At 35.3% G+C, this 17,907-nt stretch overlaps 4 protein-coding genes across 5 annotated transcripts; 3 read left to right on the top strand and 1 right to left on the bottom strand.

The window, feature by feature from the left end:
- Positions 5,886 to 8,463, top strand: LOC104752945 (pentatricopeptide repeat-containing protein At1g64100-like). The gene is made up of 2 exons (XM_010475210.2): positions 5,886 to 8,119; positions 8,225 to 8,463. Exons 1-2 carry the CDS (start codon positions 6,097 to 6,099, stop codon positions 8,242 to 8,244), a joined length of 2,043 nt encoding a protein of 680 aa, XP_010473512.1. The 5' UTR covers positions 5,886 to 6,096; the 3' UTR covers positions 8,245 to 8,463.
- LOC104752946 (pentatricopeptide repeat-containing protein At1g64100-like) lies at positions 8,746 to 13,424 on the top strand. Of its 2 annotated transcripts, none has more exons than XM_019238425.1 (7): positions 8,746 to 9,060; positions 9,469 to 9,656; positions 9,748 to 9,787; positions 9,887 to 9,943; positions 10,054 to 10,865; positions 11,154 to 12,993; positions 13,194 to 13,424. In XM_019238425.1, the coding sequence occupies exons 5-7, from the start codon at positions 10,470 to 10,472 to the stop codon at positions 13,211 to 13,213; spliced, it is 2,256 nt and encodes a 751-aa protein (XP_019093970.1). In that variant the 5' UTR covers positions 8,746 to 9,060; positions 9,469 to 9,656; positions 9,748 to 9,787; positions 9,887 to 9,943; positions 10,054 to 10,469; the 3' UTR covers positions 13,214 to 13,424. The 2 variants fall into 2 exon arrangements, with proteins under 2 accessions (XP_019093970.1, XP_019093969.1); XM_019238424.1 differs by having other exon boundaries at positions 9,887 to 9,951.
- LOC104752948 (peptidyl-tRNA hydrolase ICT1, mitochondrial-like) lies at positions 13,514 to 15,314 on the top strand. Its single transcript, XM_010475212.1, has 7 exons — positions 13,514 to 14,022; positions 14,219 to 14,278; positions 14,383 to 14,465; positions 14,654 to 14,718; positions 14,797 to 14,830; positions 14,919 to 14,989; positions 15,087 to 15,314. The coding sequence occupies exons 1-7, from the start codon at positions 13,716 to 13,718 to the stop codon at positions 15,178 to 15,180; spliced, it is 714 nt and encodes a 237-aa protein (XP_010473514.1). The 5' UTR covers positions 13,514 to 13,715; the 3' UTR covers positions 15,181 to 15,314.
- LOC104752949 lies at positions 15,280 to 16,460 on the bottom strand. Its single transcript, XM_010475213.1, has 2 exons — positions 16,316 to 16,460; positions 15,280 to 16,000 (listed from the first exon to the last, which is right to left on the bottom strand). Exons 1-2 carry the CDS (start codon positions 16,373 to 16,375, stop codon positions 15,389 to 15,391), a joined length of 672 nt encoding a protein of 223 aa, XP_010473515.1. The 5' UTR covers positions 16,376 to 16,460; the 3' UTR covers positions 15,280 to 15,388.

Here is a 17,907-nt window from a genome sequence, read left to right as displayed (position 1 = left end):
GCTAGGGCGGTCCAAATGAAAGAGAGGGATCCTGTTTCGGGTAAAATGAGGATAGCTAATCCACAAAGCAGTAGACTTGTTTGGGAAACTTATCTTAGTGAGTTCAGGTCATTGGGGAGAGTTGCGGTTAGGCTTATTTTTCTCCACGCTACTTCTTGTGGGTTTAAATGCAACTCCTCTGTTTTGAGATGGGTTAATTCGCACGGGAGGTCACGCACAGCCGTGGATCGAGCTCAAAAGCTGATCTTTATATCAGCCAATTCTAAGTTCGAAAGGAGAGATTTCTCTAACGAGGAAGAGAGAGATGCAGAGCTGCTCGCGATGGCGAATGGTGAAGATGATGTGCTAAACGATGTTCTCATCGATACATCCTCTGTGTGACTTGTTAATTTTTTTTACTTCTTTTATTTACTTCTGGTTAGTTCTCTCCGGCTTACCCTTTTTAGTAGTTTTTTCACTAGAACTTTGCCATTTTGTAGGATTGCTTGAATTCATTTTTCTTACTTTTTTGTTTTACTACCCTTAATTTAATTTGTACTTGGCTAATGGCTCCTTTAGGAGGTGAGAAAGAGAGCCATATTATTGTATTTCTTTTAGCCTATTTTGATCATAATTTAGGCGAATTTTGCCGTGTCTTTTTTTCGAACTTAAGCAATGATCTTGAGACTGGTTTTGTAATTCATGAATACAAGTGACTCTCTTTGTAAAGTTAGTGTCCATGTTTCTGCAAGCATCAATAGCAATGAAATCTAATGTGAAAGGTCCAAGCTTCTACTTCGGTTTCTTCTCTTGTCGTGATCATCAATTTACTGGTTCAAAAGGTCCAAGGTTGTAGTTAAGAACATTAATGGCATCAACAGAAGATTCAACGACAGCTTCATCTTCTCTATTGTACATTGTAATGATCTCTTTTGTTTCTGTTCTTCTTTTGTTCTTTTTTTATTAACGTTAATATTCTTAATCATGACTCAAAACAATGTCTATTCCATTTCAAGAAATTCATTTTCTTTTTGTACATTTTTTCACATTCTTGCTTCATCATAACAATTGATGTGGACGACGAAAGATGTAGACCTTTTTGTCACCCAAGAACTGAACCGGGTTTTTGGGTTTTCGCTTTCACTTCAACTATGATTATGATTATCTATCTATCTAACTATCAATCTATCCGAGTGTTTTTCTTGAAATCTTTTCTCAAAAAATGTGGATCCCCACAAGGGAAAGCACATTTAGTGGGAGGTTCTTGCATCAAAATCATAGTTTTTTTATGGTTATATACTTATATTGAAGGTGTGTGAAAGTGAAACTGTTAGAAGTGGAACAACAATCTTAAAACTTCTTTTACAGATGAAAAAACAATCTTAAAACTTTAGACACAAAATCCAAAAACTCTATCTTATTTTTTTGTTCTTGAGGATTACAAAAAAATTGATTGATTTTCGTGGATAAACTCACGAGATTCGATTCTTGTAGATTATGTAACATTAGTTGTCTTGTTGTGTGTTTACCCATGATTTGTACTGTGAATGGTAAAAAAAAGGTTAAATCTCTCGTACTTTTTGCCCAAACTCATGATTTGTACTATATGTTTTTTTTTTGTAACAAAAATCAAAATTTTTGGCGCAAACCCATGAATGATTTTACACTCTTCTGAATAATATGGTAGTAAAAGAAAAAAAAGTCAAGAACTGCGGTTCAGAAAAGTTTTTAGTTGTTGTATATCTTTTGATATGAAAATCTAACCTCCATAACATTCATCATAGCTTTTATCAAATAGTACAGACCTTTGAAATTGTTAGTGGTAAAATATATCATAAATGGACAGACTGGACAGCTAAAGTGAAATTACACAAATTAAGTAACAACAGAACCACCAACATATCAAATTATAAAACTGAAAAAAGTTTAGGAAAAAAAAAACACATTCATTTTGGATGGTGTTTTGCCAGACAAATAGATAGATCTAAGTACTCTCTCTCTTTTCTGTGTGACAAATTGACAATGCCTTGTCATCAACCATTTTCTTACATTCTACATTATATATATCAAGTTGAAAATAATTGTTATTGAGTGCAAAGAAATTGGTTTGCTTTTAAAATTATTCATCAAGGAATCATTTTAACTTACCTAAAGGAGGGGTAAAAACCACCAAAAAGTATATATATCAATAATTATACCCCACAAACAGCATATTATAATGACAAAGAATACACTTTATTTGTGTTTTGATAACTTTATACTTGATTGGTATTAGATTCATCTTACCCACCTCCATTAGCTGTTGATCTCAAGAAAATTCAAAACATACTGCATAATAATAAAGTTTGACTAAAAAGCAATTTGTCTCTGTTTTATTACAAATACATTTATATTAAAAACTTATATCTAATACTATTTTATGTTTTTAGTTTTCTAAAACATTTAATTTATATTCTAAAATACCATCAGTTTTTGAAAATAAATAACACCATTAAAATTTATAAGTATTAACAAAACAAATTTAAACGACCAAAAGATAAATGTTGAATATAAATAAAGCATGAACATAAGCACAAAGAAATTCTGGTTTTTGAGAAATCTTTAAGTGAAACTTGTAATACATATAGATATATACTTGTATTTCTCACTTTCATCCTTTAAAAATGGAGATATAGACACTTACATGAAAATGTATTTTTTTTTTTTGTGAAGACTTACATAAAACTGTATAAACAAAATTTTCCTAAGAAAAATAAGTATTACATTTTTGATATCAAAAATAAAAATATTTTACATCATATCATCGCAATTAATCAAAAATTCAGACGTTAATTCAAGAAAAAACAAATTACTTTTGGATTTTGTCTGCAATATTGTTCTCAAAACATTAACGTTACGGACTTGATTAATACATTTATGACATAAAATCAGTAAGTGTATTGAGTTAAAATAATTTTTATAAAAATGCGTAGACGCCAAAACAAGAAGTGAAAAAAGTTACGACCTAAAAAAAGTAGTTGGAATTATTGATTTGGTATTTTCGTGGTAAGACAGAATTTCCTGTCGGCAAATGCTGACTTCTCACCAAATATATCTCTCTCTCTCTCTAATTATTTGAATATGTTTTTTTATAGATTTAAAATTTATTTGATTTTGGTGTAGAAAAGTTTTTTAAAAGTTAAAAAGAGAAAATTATAATGATATGGTAGAGTACAATCTCTTTTTTTTTTTTTTTTTAATACACGAGAATCTCGTCCTCTCCCAATGCTTCCTCATCATTATACAAAAAAAATTACAAACTTCCTCCATTTTAAAAGAAAAAAAAAAAGAATAAAGTAGATTCGTTTTCCTCTCACATGTTTTCATTAAAAATTTAAGATCTACCTTATTAAATTAATTTTTATAATTTACTTGAATCGTTCATCTGGCTAAATTTCAACAGCTAATGAGATTTGCTTAAAATAGTAATTGCTTCATATATGATTATGATTAGTAGAAAAAATGTAAAACTATTGGCTACCAATATAATCAATCTCTCATTACAGGTTACATATCTATATAAGTTTTGTTTGGCATTGTAAATTTTTCACATGATCACTGTTCATCAGATTAAATAATGCCATACTATATACAGTTTCATTACTTCGATGATTACGCTAATGACCTTGACATGTGGCACGATTACTAGAGATCATTGCTCTCGTGTGTGAGTATATATTTACAAAGAGATTATTCATATTTTAACTTATAAACCTGAATAAAATCGAGTCAAACATAGTATATAGAGGATAAATAACGAAGACAAATGTCCCTAAATTTACACAAAACCGGATAAAATCCAATTTTTTAACTGTGGTTTTTTTTTGTTTCTATATAAGAAGTTAATAACATAAGAAAAGTAATGAAGTATAATTAAGGGATTAATGTAAATAAACGAGTACACGTAGTCGAGGGACTAGCAGATGATAGGTTCCCAACGTACGCATAAGAATATTGTAGGTAAAACGGCGTCGCAGAGCTGACAAGTTCTTCTGTCTAATGGCACGTGCGGTCAGAAGGCTCTCTCTGAAATCTGAACGACGACGCCAAGAATCTCAATTAATAGTTTAAACTATTTTGCATTGTATATACTGTATATCTTTTGGAATGAGCCAGAGATGAGATAATTAATTAATAGGTAACGCAATGAATAGAGTTGTTCTCCCTAGTATTAATTTTTTTTTTTTTTGGTAATATTTGAACTGGGTGTATAGTGGTGATTTTTAATTGGTGATACAGCTACGACAAAGGTTTTGTTTGTTGTTGTTTTATTTAAATGTTGTTGATCTTGGTCTACGAGCTACAGTTCTAAAATTAGTCGAATGTTATTGATGAACTAATTAGAATAATTTTTATTTTTAAAAACTATTTCATATACTATATCAGGTTTGAAAAAAAAATAAAAATTAGACAGATGTTTTCGTAGGATATACAATCAGGTTTTCGTAGGAGTCCAAATTGTTTACTCCATGTTTTAGACTTTTGATAATATATATTTTAAATTGTAGAAATAGAACTATATAAGATATTATTTGAAAAGAGAAACCATTATTACTTAGAGGAAGTAGATATGAAATACATGATGATAAAAAGAGATTGTGTCTATTTTGAATTATGACTTTGAGTAATATTATAAACCTAGATTTTCTTCTAGAGCATGTGATGAAATTATTTCCTCTAGGTTTCCTTGTTTGTACGCAAATCATGAATCAACACTATAGGATAAAAAAATATCAACACTACAGGATATATAATGTATTTTTAATAAATAATTATAATCCCATTAACAACATAATATTTGGGTTAATCCAATCATCACAAACTTTTTTTTTTTTCTAAAAGAAAAGCTTATGTTTCTTACACATACAAAAAAAAGAGTGACATAATTTAGCTTTTACTTAGTTCAATATATATAAACGTATATATACTAGTAAGTAGTAACTAAAAAAAACGTGTTGTGACTTGTGAAGTTATGTTAAAGCTAAGAGACTGGCTGAGAATCTACTCTATTCCACAATTGATATATTTATTACAAATCACGCTCATCGCTTTTATGGAAGATTTTTCTAGTTTGGCAAAATATATGAGTTCAAGAGTTACTGCTCCACAAGGACCTCAACCAACATATATTACTGTTTCTAACCATAGGGCGTTAGCACATCATTCAAAAAAGTTATAGAAAAAAAAAATGACAGTAATAAACTGTCTAGAATATGTTGACTATACAATCAAGAGTTAGATATATACATTTCATGAAACAATATCAGATAGTTGAATATGTTGACTATACAACCATATTCTTCTGCAATTCTCCATGTACGTAGATCAGAAAAGCTAGCTTTAATTTCCTCTTCGTAAAATCACAAAAGAGCATTAATATTTATTTTGTTACAATTCAATCAAACCATAGATGATCAGAGTTATGCATAGGCATGACAATTGACAAAGAGGTTACGAACACTAGTCACAAGGAGTATAAATCAGAAAAAAAAAAAAAAAAAAACTCAATTTCATCTTCATAAAATCGCAAAGAGCATTAATATGCTTCTGCTATTTCTGGTTTGTGAGATATGAAAAAGAAAAACTCAATTATATTGTTGTCATGTTCTTTGTTGGTTCATTTGGTTTATGATAATAATACGTACTCTGAAGAGAGAATTAACTTTATTGGTTCATTTAGTTTCAATTGAACCGGTCATTGTACCAATCCAATTGAACCGGTAACTGTACCAATCCAATTGAACCGGTAACTGTACCAATCCAATTGAACGGTCGTCGCTGTGCCAATCCAATTGAACCGGTTGTCGTTTGCTCACTTTTTTAAGGGTTTACCCTACACTTGACAGTTGACACACTCAGTCACTGACGCAAACGTTGGCACATTTGTTAAGAGTTTAGAGAGAGAGAGAGAGAGAGAGATAGCGAAATCAAGGTGAATCGAAAATGTTGGCTAGGGTTTGTAGTAGATCGGAATCTTCTTTTGCTAGTGCAGCTGCTGTTTCTGCGAGATTGTTGTTCAGTACGAGCTTGGTTCATCATCGTCGCGGCGCCAAGAAAAGTAGTTAGGTTGAGAAGACTATGCCTTCTTTGAGCGGAGGAACATTTGGAGGAGAGAGTTTGAAATTGAGGAGTGGGTCTCATTATATCAAAAACTTAGACGATGCCGTTGGTTTGTTCGATTACATGGTTCGATCTGGCCCCTTGTATTCGGCAATTGATTTCTGTAAATTAATTGGTGTGGTCGTGAGGATGGAACGGCCCGATGTTGTGATTTCTCTCTATCAGAAGCTGGAATTGCGCCGGGTTCCGTTTGATATATACAGCTTTTCTATCCTGATGAAATGTTACTGCAGGTGTCACAAGTTGTCATTTGCCTTGTCTACGTTTGGAAAGATCACTAAACTTGGTTTCCAGCTTGATGTTGTTACGTTTACCACGCTGCTTCACGGGTTATGTCTTCAAGATAGGATCTCTGAAGCCGTAGTTTTGTTTGATCATATGGTTGAAACTGGATTCACACCCGATGTCGTGACCTTCAACACACTCATGAACGGTCTTTGTATGGAGGGTCGAGTTTTCGAAGCAGTAGCTCTTGTTGATCGAATGGTAGAAAGTGGTCATCAACCCAACGAGATTACTTACGGAACAATTGTAAACGGATTGTGTAAGATGGGTGACACTGTGTCCGCCTTGAATCTGCTTAGGAAAATGGAGCAAACCCACATCAAACCCGGTGTTGTAATCTATAATGCCATCATTGATCGTCTTCGCAAAGACGGGCACCACAGCCATGTTCAACATCTTTTCACTGAAATGCTTGAGAAAGGAATTATGCCAGATGTTCTCACCTACAACTGTATGATCGACGGTTGTTGTAGCCATGGTAAATGGAGTGATGCCGAGCAATTGCTGCGTGATATGATCGAAAGGAATGTCCACCCTAATGTTGTAACTTTCAATGTATTGATCAATGCATTTGCCAAAAAAGGAAAGGTCGCTGAGGCTGAAGAATTATACAGTGAGATGCTTCAAAGGGATATATTTCCCAATACAATCACATATAATTCATTGATTGATGGATTTTGCAAGCATAGTCGTCTAGATGATGCAAAGCGCATGTTTAATTTGATGGTTAGCAAGGGCTGCTCTCCGGATATAATCACCGTAAATACTCTCATAGATGGATGCTCTAGGGCTAAGAAGTTAGATGCTGGAATGAAACTTCTCCATGAGATGTCTAAAAGAGGCTTAGTTCCTGATACAGTTTCATACAGCACTCTTATTCACGGTTTCTGTCAAGTTGGGGATCTTAATGCTGCTCAAGACCTTTTCCAGGAGATGATTTCTCATGGTGTGTCCCCTGATATCGTAACTTGTGGCACTTTGCTGAATGGTTTCTTCAATGATAGGAAAATAGATAAGGCATTGGAGGCATTGGAAATGTTTGAGGTTATGCAGAAGAGTAAGATGGATCTTGATACTGCTACTTATAGCATCATCATCGATGGAATGTGCAAAAGTAATAAGGTGGACGAAGCATGGGATTTGTTCAATAGTCTCCCCCTCAATGGCGTGGAGCCTGATGTTCAAACGTATACAATAATGATCAGCTCATTTGTGAAAGAAGGAAACTTTTTAAGGGCTGAAGAATTATATGCTGAGATGTTCCGAAAAGGTGTAGTCCTTGATACTTTCACCTATAACTCAATGGTTGATGGGTTCTGCAAGCAGAACCGCCTAGATGAAGCCAGACATATGTTTGATTCCATGGCTAGCAAGGGCTGCTCACCGAACTTAGTGACTTTTAGTACACTCATTAATGGCTACTGTAAGGCAAGAAGGGTTGATGACGGATTGGAGCTTTTTTGCGAGATATCTCGAAGAGGAATAGTTGCTAACACAATTACTTACAGCACTTTGATTCATGGGTTTTGTCTAGTGGGTGATCTTAATGGCGCCCTTGACATTTTCCAGGAGATGGTTTCTAGTGGTGTATGTCCTGATACAATTACTTTCCACAGTATGCTGACAGGTTTATGTAGTAAGGAGGAACTACAAAAGGCAAAGGCAATATTGGAGGATCTGCAAAAGAGTACGCATGGTATGGTCCTCTACTCATTTTTATCCAGTCTATGTATTTTTTTTTTCTTTTGGCTGTAGAGCTTCTACTTTTCCATCTGATTAGATTCGTGTGTTTCCTTTGCAGGATCATCAATTGGAGGATAAATGTAAGAATGGATGATTCAGTGCCATTTCGCTTTTATAATTCACTTTCTACACACCTACTGCAATGAAAATTAATGTTTGTGGTTCTGCTTTTTGGTTAACTCGATTGTTCATTCCAGATATTTATGTGTTCATGCTCATCAACGTTTATATATTTCTGAGCGCTGTTGCAAGATATATAAACTCAAATCTTTGATCTAGTTGACATTTGGTTTTACACTGTTTCATTACATCTAGTATATTGTTTTTGTTACAATCCATGCAGAGAAATTGGAAGCCTTACTGTATAAACCACTCAACGAACCTCATATGATATCCTAACACAAATCCAGATTACTTCTAGTTTATTAGTTGAAATCGGGGGAAGCGAACCGGGAAATCGCGTTACACCTTTCGTTTTGGACCGGATAATTACAAAATAAGTTCGGTTTGCAATTAACCGAAACATTAAACCGGAAATTGGAGATCAGAACTGTCACGAATTCTACTCCGCGAGTTTATCAAATCGTGAAATTAGGGTCGCCTTCTTCTTCTCGACATCGTCAATTTGTCATCGGAAGAATCTTCAAGTGCTGAGAAAGTGAAAAAAACATGATTCTACGCGAGTTCATCCATCAACCACTTCTCCTTCACTCTTTCTCGAAATGGTGTCAATCTCTTTTACCATGCCCGGATTGTTCCAATCCATTCTGATTCCAGAATCGATCGGATCCATCCGATGTGCGGCGTCGACATCCGTAGGAAGCGGTGGTGATCGGAAAGTTTCTTCAAGGTTGTCGCAGTTGCAATAAATGCTAATCCAACACATCACTCTAGGTAAGGTTATTGAGAATTGTACTCTCTGATGACTTTTTGAACTATCTGAGAACTGAGTTTGGTCATTAGAGAACTGAGTTTAGTGATCTGAGTTTAGTCATTAGAGAACTATCTTCTGAACTTTCTAGAGAACTTAGTTTAGACTGTTTAGTGATTAGAGCCAGTGATCATCTCTGTATGTATATACATGAATCTCGAATTCAAGTCATTGCTCTTAGTCTGATTGTAACATCTTTGGATTGGATTGTTTAAAGCTTATTTTACATGAAAGGTAGTCTTGAACCTTTGTTGAAAACCTATCTGTAGACATGGTTTCTAGAGTTCTCTTCTGTGGTTATTTGATTTTTGAGAAACATATTGTTGAAGTTGATGTTCTTACTTCTTATATCTGTCTTTGGTATTTTGCAGACCATGTTACACTTAACTAGAAGCAGTGGTTCTGGAGGCCAGAACGATAACGAATGCCTGACCTTTTTCTTGTGCCTTTTTTACCGTTCTTTGCATAGTAGTTTTTGGCTACTTTATATCTCAATGCTTCACATGTACCAATTCTCTTTCAGTTAAGTCACAGGATCTGAGAGAAAATCTTACAGACGGTTTGTTTTTAACCTTCTCTCTATTTTCCCTCGACAGAAGTATGAATGTGACTATGTGAGTGTTATCTCTTTCATGTTTTAATCTCTGCAGAGGCAACATCGACCATGCATGCACTTGAGAAAAACTACAGGTAAAATACCAATTAACTCAGCTGCCTCTTTGGTCATGGTGTGTGTTTTTTTTTATCTAAATCCGATATGTTTTGGTTTAATCATGTGAAACTCAACAGGCGGTTATTTATACATGTTCCATCTCCACCATCGGAAGAACAAAAGAAGAGAAAATTGTAAAGCTGTCAGAATCTACCAAACCAAATCCTCTTTCAATGCTTCCATCCTTTTTTTTTGTCCCCCATCAATCCTCAAATTTTGAAACGGTGAATTCTGATCTTTACAGGGCTGCGAAAGCTGACAACAATAAACGACTTAAATGCAAGAAAGTTCTTTTAGAGAAGAACTCTGCGAGAAGAAGCTGCGGCAGTTATGAACTTAAGATGATTAAACTTCAAACCATACAATAAAGTCCAGGTTGATTCTAAAGCTTTTAAACCATACAATAAAGTCCCAATAGAAGTGCTCTAAATTTTTTTTTAATTTTTGCTTATTTTTAAAGTGAGACCCAATAGAAGTGCTCTAAATTTACCGGTTCATTTAGCTTCAATTGAACCGGTCACTGTGCCAATCTAATTGAACCGGTCGTCTTTGCTCACTCTTTCTAAGTGTTTGCAGTTTACTCACACTTTTTACACACACTTCACTCGTTTGCACATTTGTTAAAGTTTACGGAGAGAACAAAATCAAGGCGAATCGAAAATGTTGGCTAAGGTTTATAGTAGATCGGAATTTTCTGCTACTGCTTATGCGAGATTGTTCAGTACGAGATTGGGTAACGGCGCCGCCAAGAAAAGTAGTAAGGTTGAGAAGAGTAAGCCTTCTTTGAGCGGAGGAACGTTTGGAGGAGAGAGTTTGAAATTGAGGAGTGGGTCTCATTATATCAAAAGCTTAGATGATGCCATTGATCTGTTCGATTACATGGTTCGATCTCGTCCCCTCTATTCGGAAATTGATTTTAATAAACTAATTGGTGTCGTCGTGAAGATGAAACGTCCCGATGTTGCGATTTCTCTCTATCAGAAGATGGAATTGCGCCGGATTCCATTTAATATATACAACTTTTCTACTCTGATGAAATGTTATTGCAGCTGTCATNAGAGTAAGCCTTCTTTGAGCGGAGGAACATTTGGAGGAGAGAGCTTGAAATTGAGAAATGGGTTTCATTATATCAAAAGCTTAGACGATGCCATTGTTTTGTTTGATGATATGGTTCGATCTCGTCCTTTCCCTTCAGAAATTGATTTCTGTAAATTAATGGGTGTCATCCTCAGAATGAATCGTCCCGATGTTGCGATTTCTCTCTATCAGAAGATGTCATTGCGCCGGATTCCATGTAATATCTACAGCTTTTCTATTCTGATGAAATGTTTCTGCGACTGTCACAAGTTGCCCTTTGCTTTGTCTACGTTTGGAAAGATCACTAAACTTGGTTTCCAGCCTAATGTTGTTACGTTTAACACGCTGCTCCACGGGTTATGTCTCCAAGATAGGCTCTCTGAAGCCTTGGCTTTATTTGATCATATGGTTGAAACTGGACTAACAACACCCAATGTCGTGACCTTCAGCACACTCATGAACGGTCTTTGTATGGAGGGTCGAGTTCTCGAAGCAACGGCTCTGCTTGATCGGATGGTTGAAGAAGGTCATCAACCTGACGAGGTTACTTACAGAACTATTGTAAGTGGAATGTGTAAGATGGGTGACACTGAATCTGCCTTGAATCTGCTTAGGAATATGGAGCAAACCCACATCAAACCCGGTGTTGTAATCTATACTGCCATCATCGATCGTCTTTGCAAAGACGGGCACCACAGCCATGCTCGACATCTTTTCACTGAAATGCTTGAGAAAGGCATTTTTCCCAATGTTGTTACCTACAACTGTATGATCGATGGTTGTTGTAGATATGGTAAATGGAGTGATGCCGAGCAACTGCTACGTGATATGATCAAAAGAAGTGTCGACCCAAATGTTGTAACTTTCAATGCATTGATCAATGCATTTGTCAAAGAAGGAAAGGTCTCTGAGGCTGAAGAATTATACAGTGAGATGCTTCGAATGGATATATTTCCTGATACATTCACATATAATTCATTGATTAATGGATTTTGCAAGCATAGTCGTCTAGATGATGCAAAGCGCATGTTTAATTTGATGGTTAGCAATGGCTGCTCTCCAAATATAATCACCGTAAATACTCTCATAGATGGATGCTGTAGGGCTAAGAGGTTAGACGCTGGAATGAAACTCCTCCATGAGATGTCTAAAAGAGGCTTAGTTCCTGATACAGTTTCTTACAACACTCTTATTCACGGGTTTTGTCAAGTGGGGGATCTTAATGCTGCTCAAGACCTTTTCCAGGAGATGATATCTCATGGTGTGTCCCCTAATATCGTGACTTGTGGCAGTTTGCTGGATGGTTTCTGCAATGATATGAAAATAGATAAGGCATTGAAATTGTTTGAGGTTATGCAGAAGAGTAAGATGGATCTTGACACTGCTATATATAACATCATCATCCATGGAATGTGCAAAAGTAGTAAGGTAGATGAAGCATGGGATTTGTTCAATAGTCTCCCCCTCAATGGTGTGAAACCTGATGTTCAAACGTATAATATAATGATCAGCTCATTTGTCAAAGAAGGGAACTTTCTAAGGGCTGAAGAATTATATGCTGAGATGTTCCGAAAAGGTGTAGTCCTTGATACTTTCATCTATACCTCAATGGTTGATGGGTTATGCAAGCAGAACCGCCTAGATGAAGCTAGACAGATGTTTGATTCCATGGCTAGCAAGGGCTGCTCCCCAGACTTAGTGACTTTTAGTACACTCATTAATGGCTACTGTAAGGCTAAAAAGGTTGACGATGGATTGGAGCTTTACTGTGAGATGTATCGAAGAGGAATAGTTGCCGATACAATAACTTACAACACTTTGATTCATGGGTTTTGTCAAGTGGGTGATCTTAATGGCGCCCTTGACATTTTCCAGGAGATGGTTTCTAGTGGTGTATGTCCTGATACCATTACTTACAGCACTTTGATTCATGGGTTTTGTCAAGTGGGTTATCTTAATGGCGCCCGTGACATTTTCCAGGAGATGGTTTCTAGTGGTGTGTGTCCTGATACTATTACTTTCCACGGTATGCTGACAGGTTTATTTAGTAAGGAGGAACTAAAAAAAGCAAAGGCAATGTTGGAGGATCTGCAAAAGAGTGTGCCTGGTATGGTCATCTACTCATTTTTATCCAGTCTATTTATTTTCCTTCTGGGTTTTAGAGGCGAATGTATATATATACAGCTTTTGCTGCTGTAACATCTTGAGAAGTTTGCAACTGATGCATGTAAATAAGTCAAATTTAAGATAGAGATTCCAAATTGACCCTCTCTGATTAGCTTGGTGTGTTTGCTTTGCACTTTGCAGGATCATTAATTGAAGGATGAACGAAAGAATTGGAAGATTCAATGCCATCTTCTGTAATTCCACATTTCTACACGTCTACTAGCTTCTGCAATTGAAATTTCTGCTTTTACTTAGTTCAGGAAAAGAAAACGAAATGTCAAAAAGTAATGTGATGTTCTGTAATGATGAACTCGATTGTTCATTCATAATCCTGCATTTATGTTCATTCACTGACTCAATTGGTCAGTTCCATTCCATCCTCAAAAATAGTTTCAGGGTTCTACACTGGTCGATCAAACCGTATCAATTAACCAAGTCAATTCATAATCGCGTCGATGCGAACCGGGAAATCACGTTTGAATTTCGATTTGGACCGGATTTTACAAAGAGATAACCACAAAAAAAACTTCGGTTTTTATTAACCGTAAAACTGAACCGGAAATTGGGAGCCACGCAAAATTAGGGTCGCTTCTTCTTCTTCATTCTTCTCGACATCGTCAATTTGTCATCGGAAGAATCTTGAAGTACCCAGAAAGTGAAAAAATGGCGGCAGTCAGAACGATGACGAACATGATTCTACGCGAGTTCATCCATCATCCACTTCTCCTTCACTCTTCATCTAAATCGTGTCAATCCCTTTTGCCATGTCTCCGTCTCACTCCCCGAATCGTTCCAATCCACTCTATTTCCCGATTCGGATCCATCCGTTGTGCGGCGGCGTCGACCTCCGGTGGAAGCGTTGGTGATCGGAAAGTTTCTTCACGGTTGTCACAGGTTCAACAGATGCTTCATGAAGCAGAGGAAAGAGCTAGTTCCGCTGGCGATGAGCCTACGCCTCAAATCACTCTAGGTAAAAGCTTTTTCTTTATCCATTATAGAGCCAATGATTCATATGTATACATTAAACTCAAATTCAATTACTTTATCTGATTGCAACTAGAAAGGGAAGGTTCAATTTTGTAGTAGCTTTGTGCAAAGCTAATGGTTTATAGAGTTCTATTTGTTGAGAAGTTTGATTTTGTATCTTCGTTTTGGTATTTTTGCAGACCATGTTACACTTAACTTTGCTAGAAGCGGTGGTCCTGGAGGCCAGAATGTGAACAAATGTGTGTGACCTTTTTTCTCAGTCTTTTTACAGTTCTTTGCATTGTGGTTTTAGGATCTACTTGGTTTGGATGTATCAATGCTTATGATTTTACTTCATTTTCAGTGAATACCAAAGTTGATATGCGCTTCAATGTGAAAAACGCCTACTGGCTAAGTGACAGGATCAGACAGAAAATCTTACTGACGGTTTGTTTTTTACTCAGTTATCATCCCTCTGTAAAATTATGAATATGAGTTTTATCTCTACTGTGTTTCCATGGAGCAAGTACATATAATTTTGAAAATGTTGTTTGGATCTTGATCTTGTGCGAGTATTTTAGCTGCTTGTTTGTTTATATGCGTCTGTGTAAATAGCTATTGTTGTTTGTGAACAGGAGAAGAATAGGATCAACAAGGACGGTGAACTTGTGATTTCTTCAACCAAAACCAGAACGCAGAAGTCAGTAACCTTATAATCTTGTCTTTCCTATTCCATTTTCAAGAAATTCTCCCTTTCTGACGGTATGTTTCTCTGCAGAGGCAACATTGACGATGCACTTGAAAAACTACAGGTAATACCAACTGACTCTATTGAAATAATGCAAGCATTGTTCATTATGTGTTTCGTTCTATATAAAGCTGAGATGTTTAATTGAACAGGCGATAATTGATGCGGCTTCATATGTTCCACCTCCACCATCAGAAGAACAGAAGAAGAAAATTGTGAAGATGTCAGTTTTCTACCTAAACCAAATCCTCTTTTTGTTATAATTCCATCCTTTTCACTCAATCCTCAGATCTTGACGCTTTTAATTCTGACATTTTCAGGGCTGCAAAGGCTGACAACAAACGACTTAAAAGCAAGAAAGTTCTTTCGGACAAGAAATCTGCGAGAAGAAGCCGTGGTAGTTACGATGATTAAACTTAAACCATACAATAGGGACCAGGTTGGCTCTAAAGCTGTTTAACTTAGATGATTATGTCATTTTCTTGGAATTCAATGTACACAACAAGAATCAAAATCTTCCAATAAGAATTGCAGTGTATTGGATTTTATGTACAAACCACACTCTTATACAAATGATGAACACAAAATAGAATCAAACATAACACTCCACACCTTTTTTTTTTTACTTTCGAATAACATGTTCTTCTCCTGATCTTTGATCAATATGCTTGATCCATTTTCTTTTATTGTTGTTATCACTCTTCCCAGAGCTTCTTGCTGCGGCAACATGAGCGATTTCTAGACCACCGGAAACCGGAAGTGTAACCGTTCTCACAACTTTCCGGTCACTAAATGCTTTTGTCCAACTGAAACACGAAGTGCTTCTTCGGTAACCACTTCTGCAGACCACTACCGCTCCTCTGCTTCCAAACGCAGCGTTTCTCAATACGTTTGCTGCGAAATCCTTCTGATCCCAGTCAACTACCAAGAAATCAATTGCTTGTAGAATCTGCATCGTATGCTCCAACTCTTCTTCTTCCTCGTTCATAATGATCGTCTCCGGCAACTTTGAGCAAGACTGTTCTGTCATGGCTTGAAGATAAGCAGTTTGTGATCTTGCGTTTGGTACGATACAAATGTGTCTTGCGTTTGTGTGTTGACTCGCTACGTTTAAGCCAATACTTATGGCTATGGTTTCTCCTTCTGACCATGTTTCCACAATTAGAGTCGCGTTCCATCCCGCCGCCATCGCTGCCACTAGCTCGGCTGCTCCCGGTGTTCCAAGATTCTCACACTACACAAAGATAACCCAAAAAATAAAAATCAGAAAAACGTATAACGTGTAAAGATCAAAACTCAAATCCTATGTCTCGAAAATCTCAAACTATAAAGACGTGCGAAGATCAAACATTTCGTCTTCAATTCTCAGATGGTTGGTACACATAAAAAAAAGGTTGTCAAACTCAGACAATTGGTTTTATTGATAAATGTCCTAGAAGATAAAAAGAAGCTATAACTTCGTGAAACAGGTGAAGATTTTAATTTCTTTTCCGAAAACGTTACAAAAGTCTTGGCAGTTCATAGACGGAATAATACATGATGAACTTACCGATTTAACAGTGTCGATGTAAGCCTTTGATGCAGTTTCCGGTGACCAAGTCAATTTCATCTTCTTTTCTTGTTCTTTGTTTGTTTTCTAACGTCTTCGTTGGGTCAGAGACAGAGTCTAGCGTAAAACCTCCAAACGATGTTTCTGCTTTTATAAACAACAACATGACATGAGAACACATACATACGAAAAGTCTTGCGTTTAGATATTTTATTCTTTTTTTAGGGGACAAAAGTGTTTGCGCGTAACAGTCGTCGACATTACCCCTTCTACTTTTGGTTTTTTTTCGTTTTGGCACATATATTATGGAAACTTACCACTTACCACAAATAAAAACCAACTTTAAGACTTTTTTTAAAGAAAGAAAAAACAAAATCAATAATGGTTTATTTTGAGATCAAGATTTGAATATTTCATTGTGGTTTTAACGACGATAACAATGGAATGACTAGAACGTTAATCCTTATCATTTTATGAGTTAGTCTAACCATTACACCACCATGAATTTTTTATATTACAATCTAAATGAATTTCCACAATAGTTTGTAATTGATGATGTGATGTTATTTATTATTTAAAATATCCATCATAATTTTACATTTCTTGTATATTTGGAAAATAAAAATGTTATATCATAAACATGTCAAACATACATAATGTAAGAACATGAAAAGCGGCAAATAATTTTTTTTTTCCCTTATGAATAAATAGAAAACATAATCCAACTAAAAAAACTGAAATTGCTTTATAATTGCAAGTAATAAATAAATTAATAGATAAAACTCATCAAGCAAAAAAATAAAATAGATGTAGTATCAAAACTTTATTTTGACTTGTAGTAAGAGTTAAGTAGAACACAAAATAATTGACACAGAATGGAAGATAAGATAAGGGGTTGAATCTATAAAACACAATAAAATGAGGGATCCATTAACTAATTTATCCCAAAGATGATTTATTCTCTGTTTCTTTTCTTAAAGATATATATGTTGGCTTTGTTAGATCGTTGACATTAACTTTATATGTCCAGGAGAATCCGACGTGTGAGAGTTTTGGATTTGGATTATAACGAGATTAAACTTGTACTTAATAAATTTAATTAGTAAGTCCAAACCGGCTTAACTATATATTATATTTAACAAACAACATGAAATGTCCATTTTTTGGGTACAAATAGAGATACTAACTATCCTTGATTGAATTGACTCGGTACTATGTATATTAGTATTTATAGAATATATTCCACGTACTAAACAGGTTGTTGGTGATTATTCTTCTTAACTTTTTTTTCTTATATAAATTAGATGTTAGTTAGTTGAATTAAGTTAATGATATTTCCACCACCCACGTCCTTTGTTAAAACCAAAATCAGACCGATTCTTCCGTTGATGGTTTTTAGTCTTTTAGACATATTTTGGATTTGGTCGGCAACTAGTTTTTTGGACATTTATATGCTAAAGAATAAGTTGTTTTGAAGAAAAAGAAGAGAATCAATAAAGTTGATTGTATTCATACACAACGTATAAAACATGTGTATAAGATGCATGTATATAAGCATTTAAGTTTTGATAAGTGAAAAAAAAAAGGTGTGG

This window comes from Camelina sativa, chromosome 16 (assembly GCF_000633955.1).
Source record: "Camelina sativa cultivar DH55 chromosome 16, Cs, whole genome shotgun sequence".
In the NCBI taxonomy this organism is placed as follows: Eukaryota; Viridiplantae; Streptophyta; class Magnoliopsida; order Brassicales; family Brassicaceae; genus Camelina; species Camelina sativa.
Note: the sequence above shows the minus strand (reverse complement) of the source record. Positions and strands in the feature narration are given on the sequence as shown.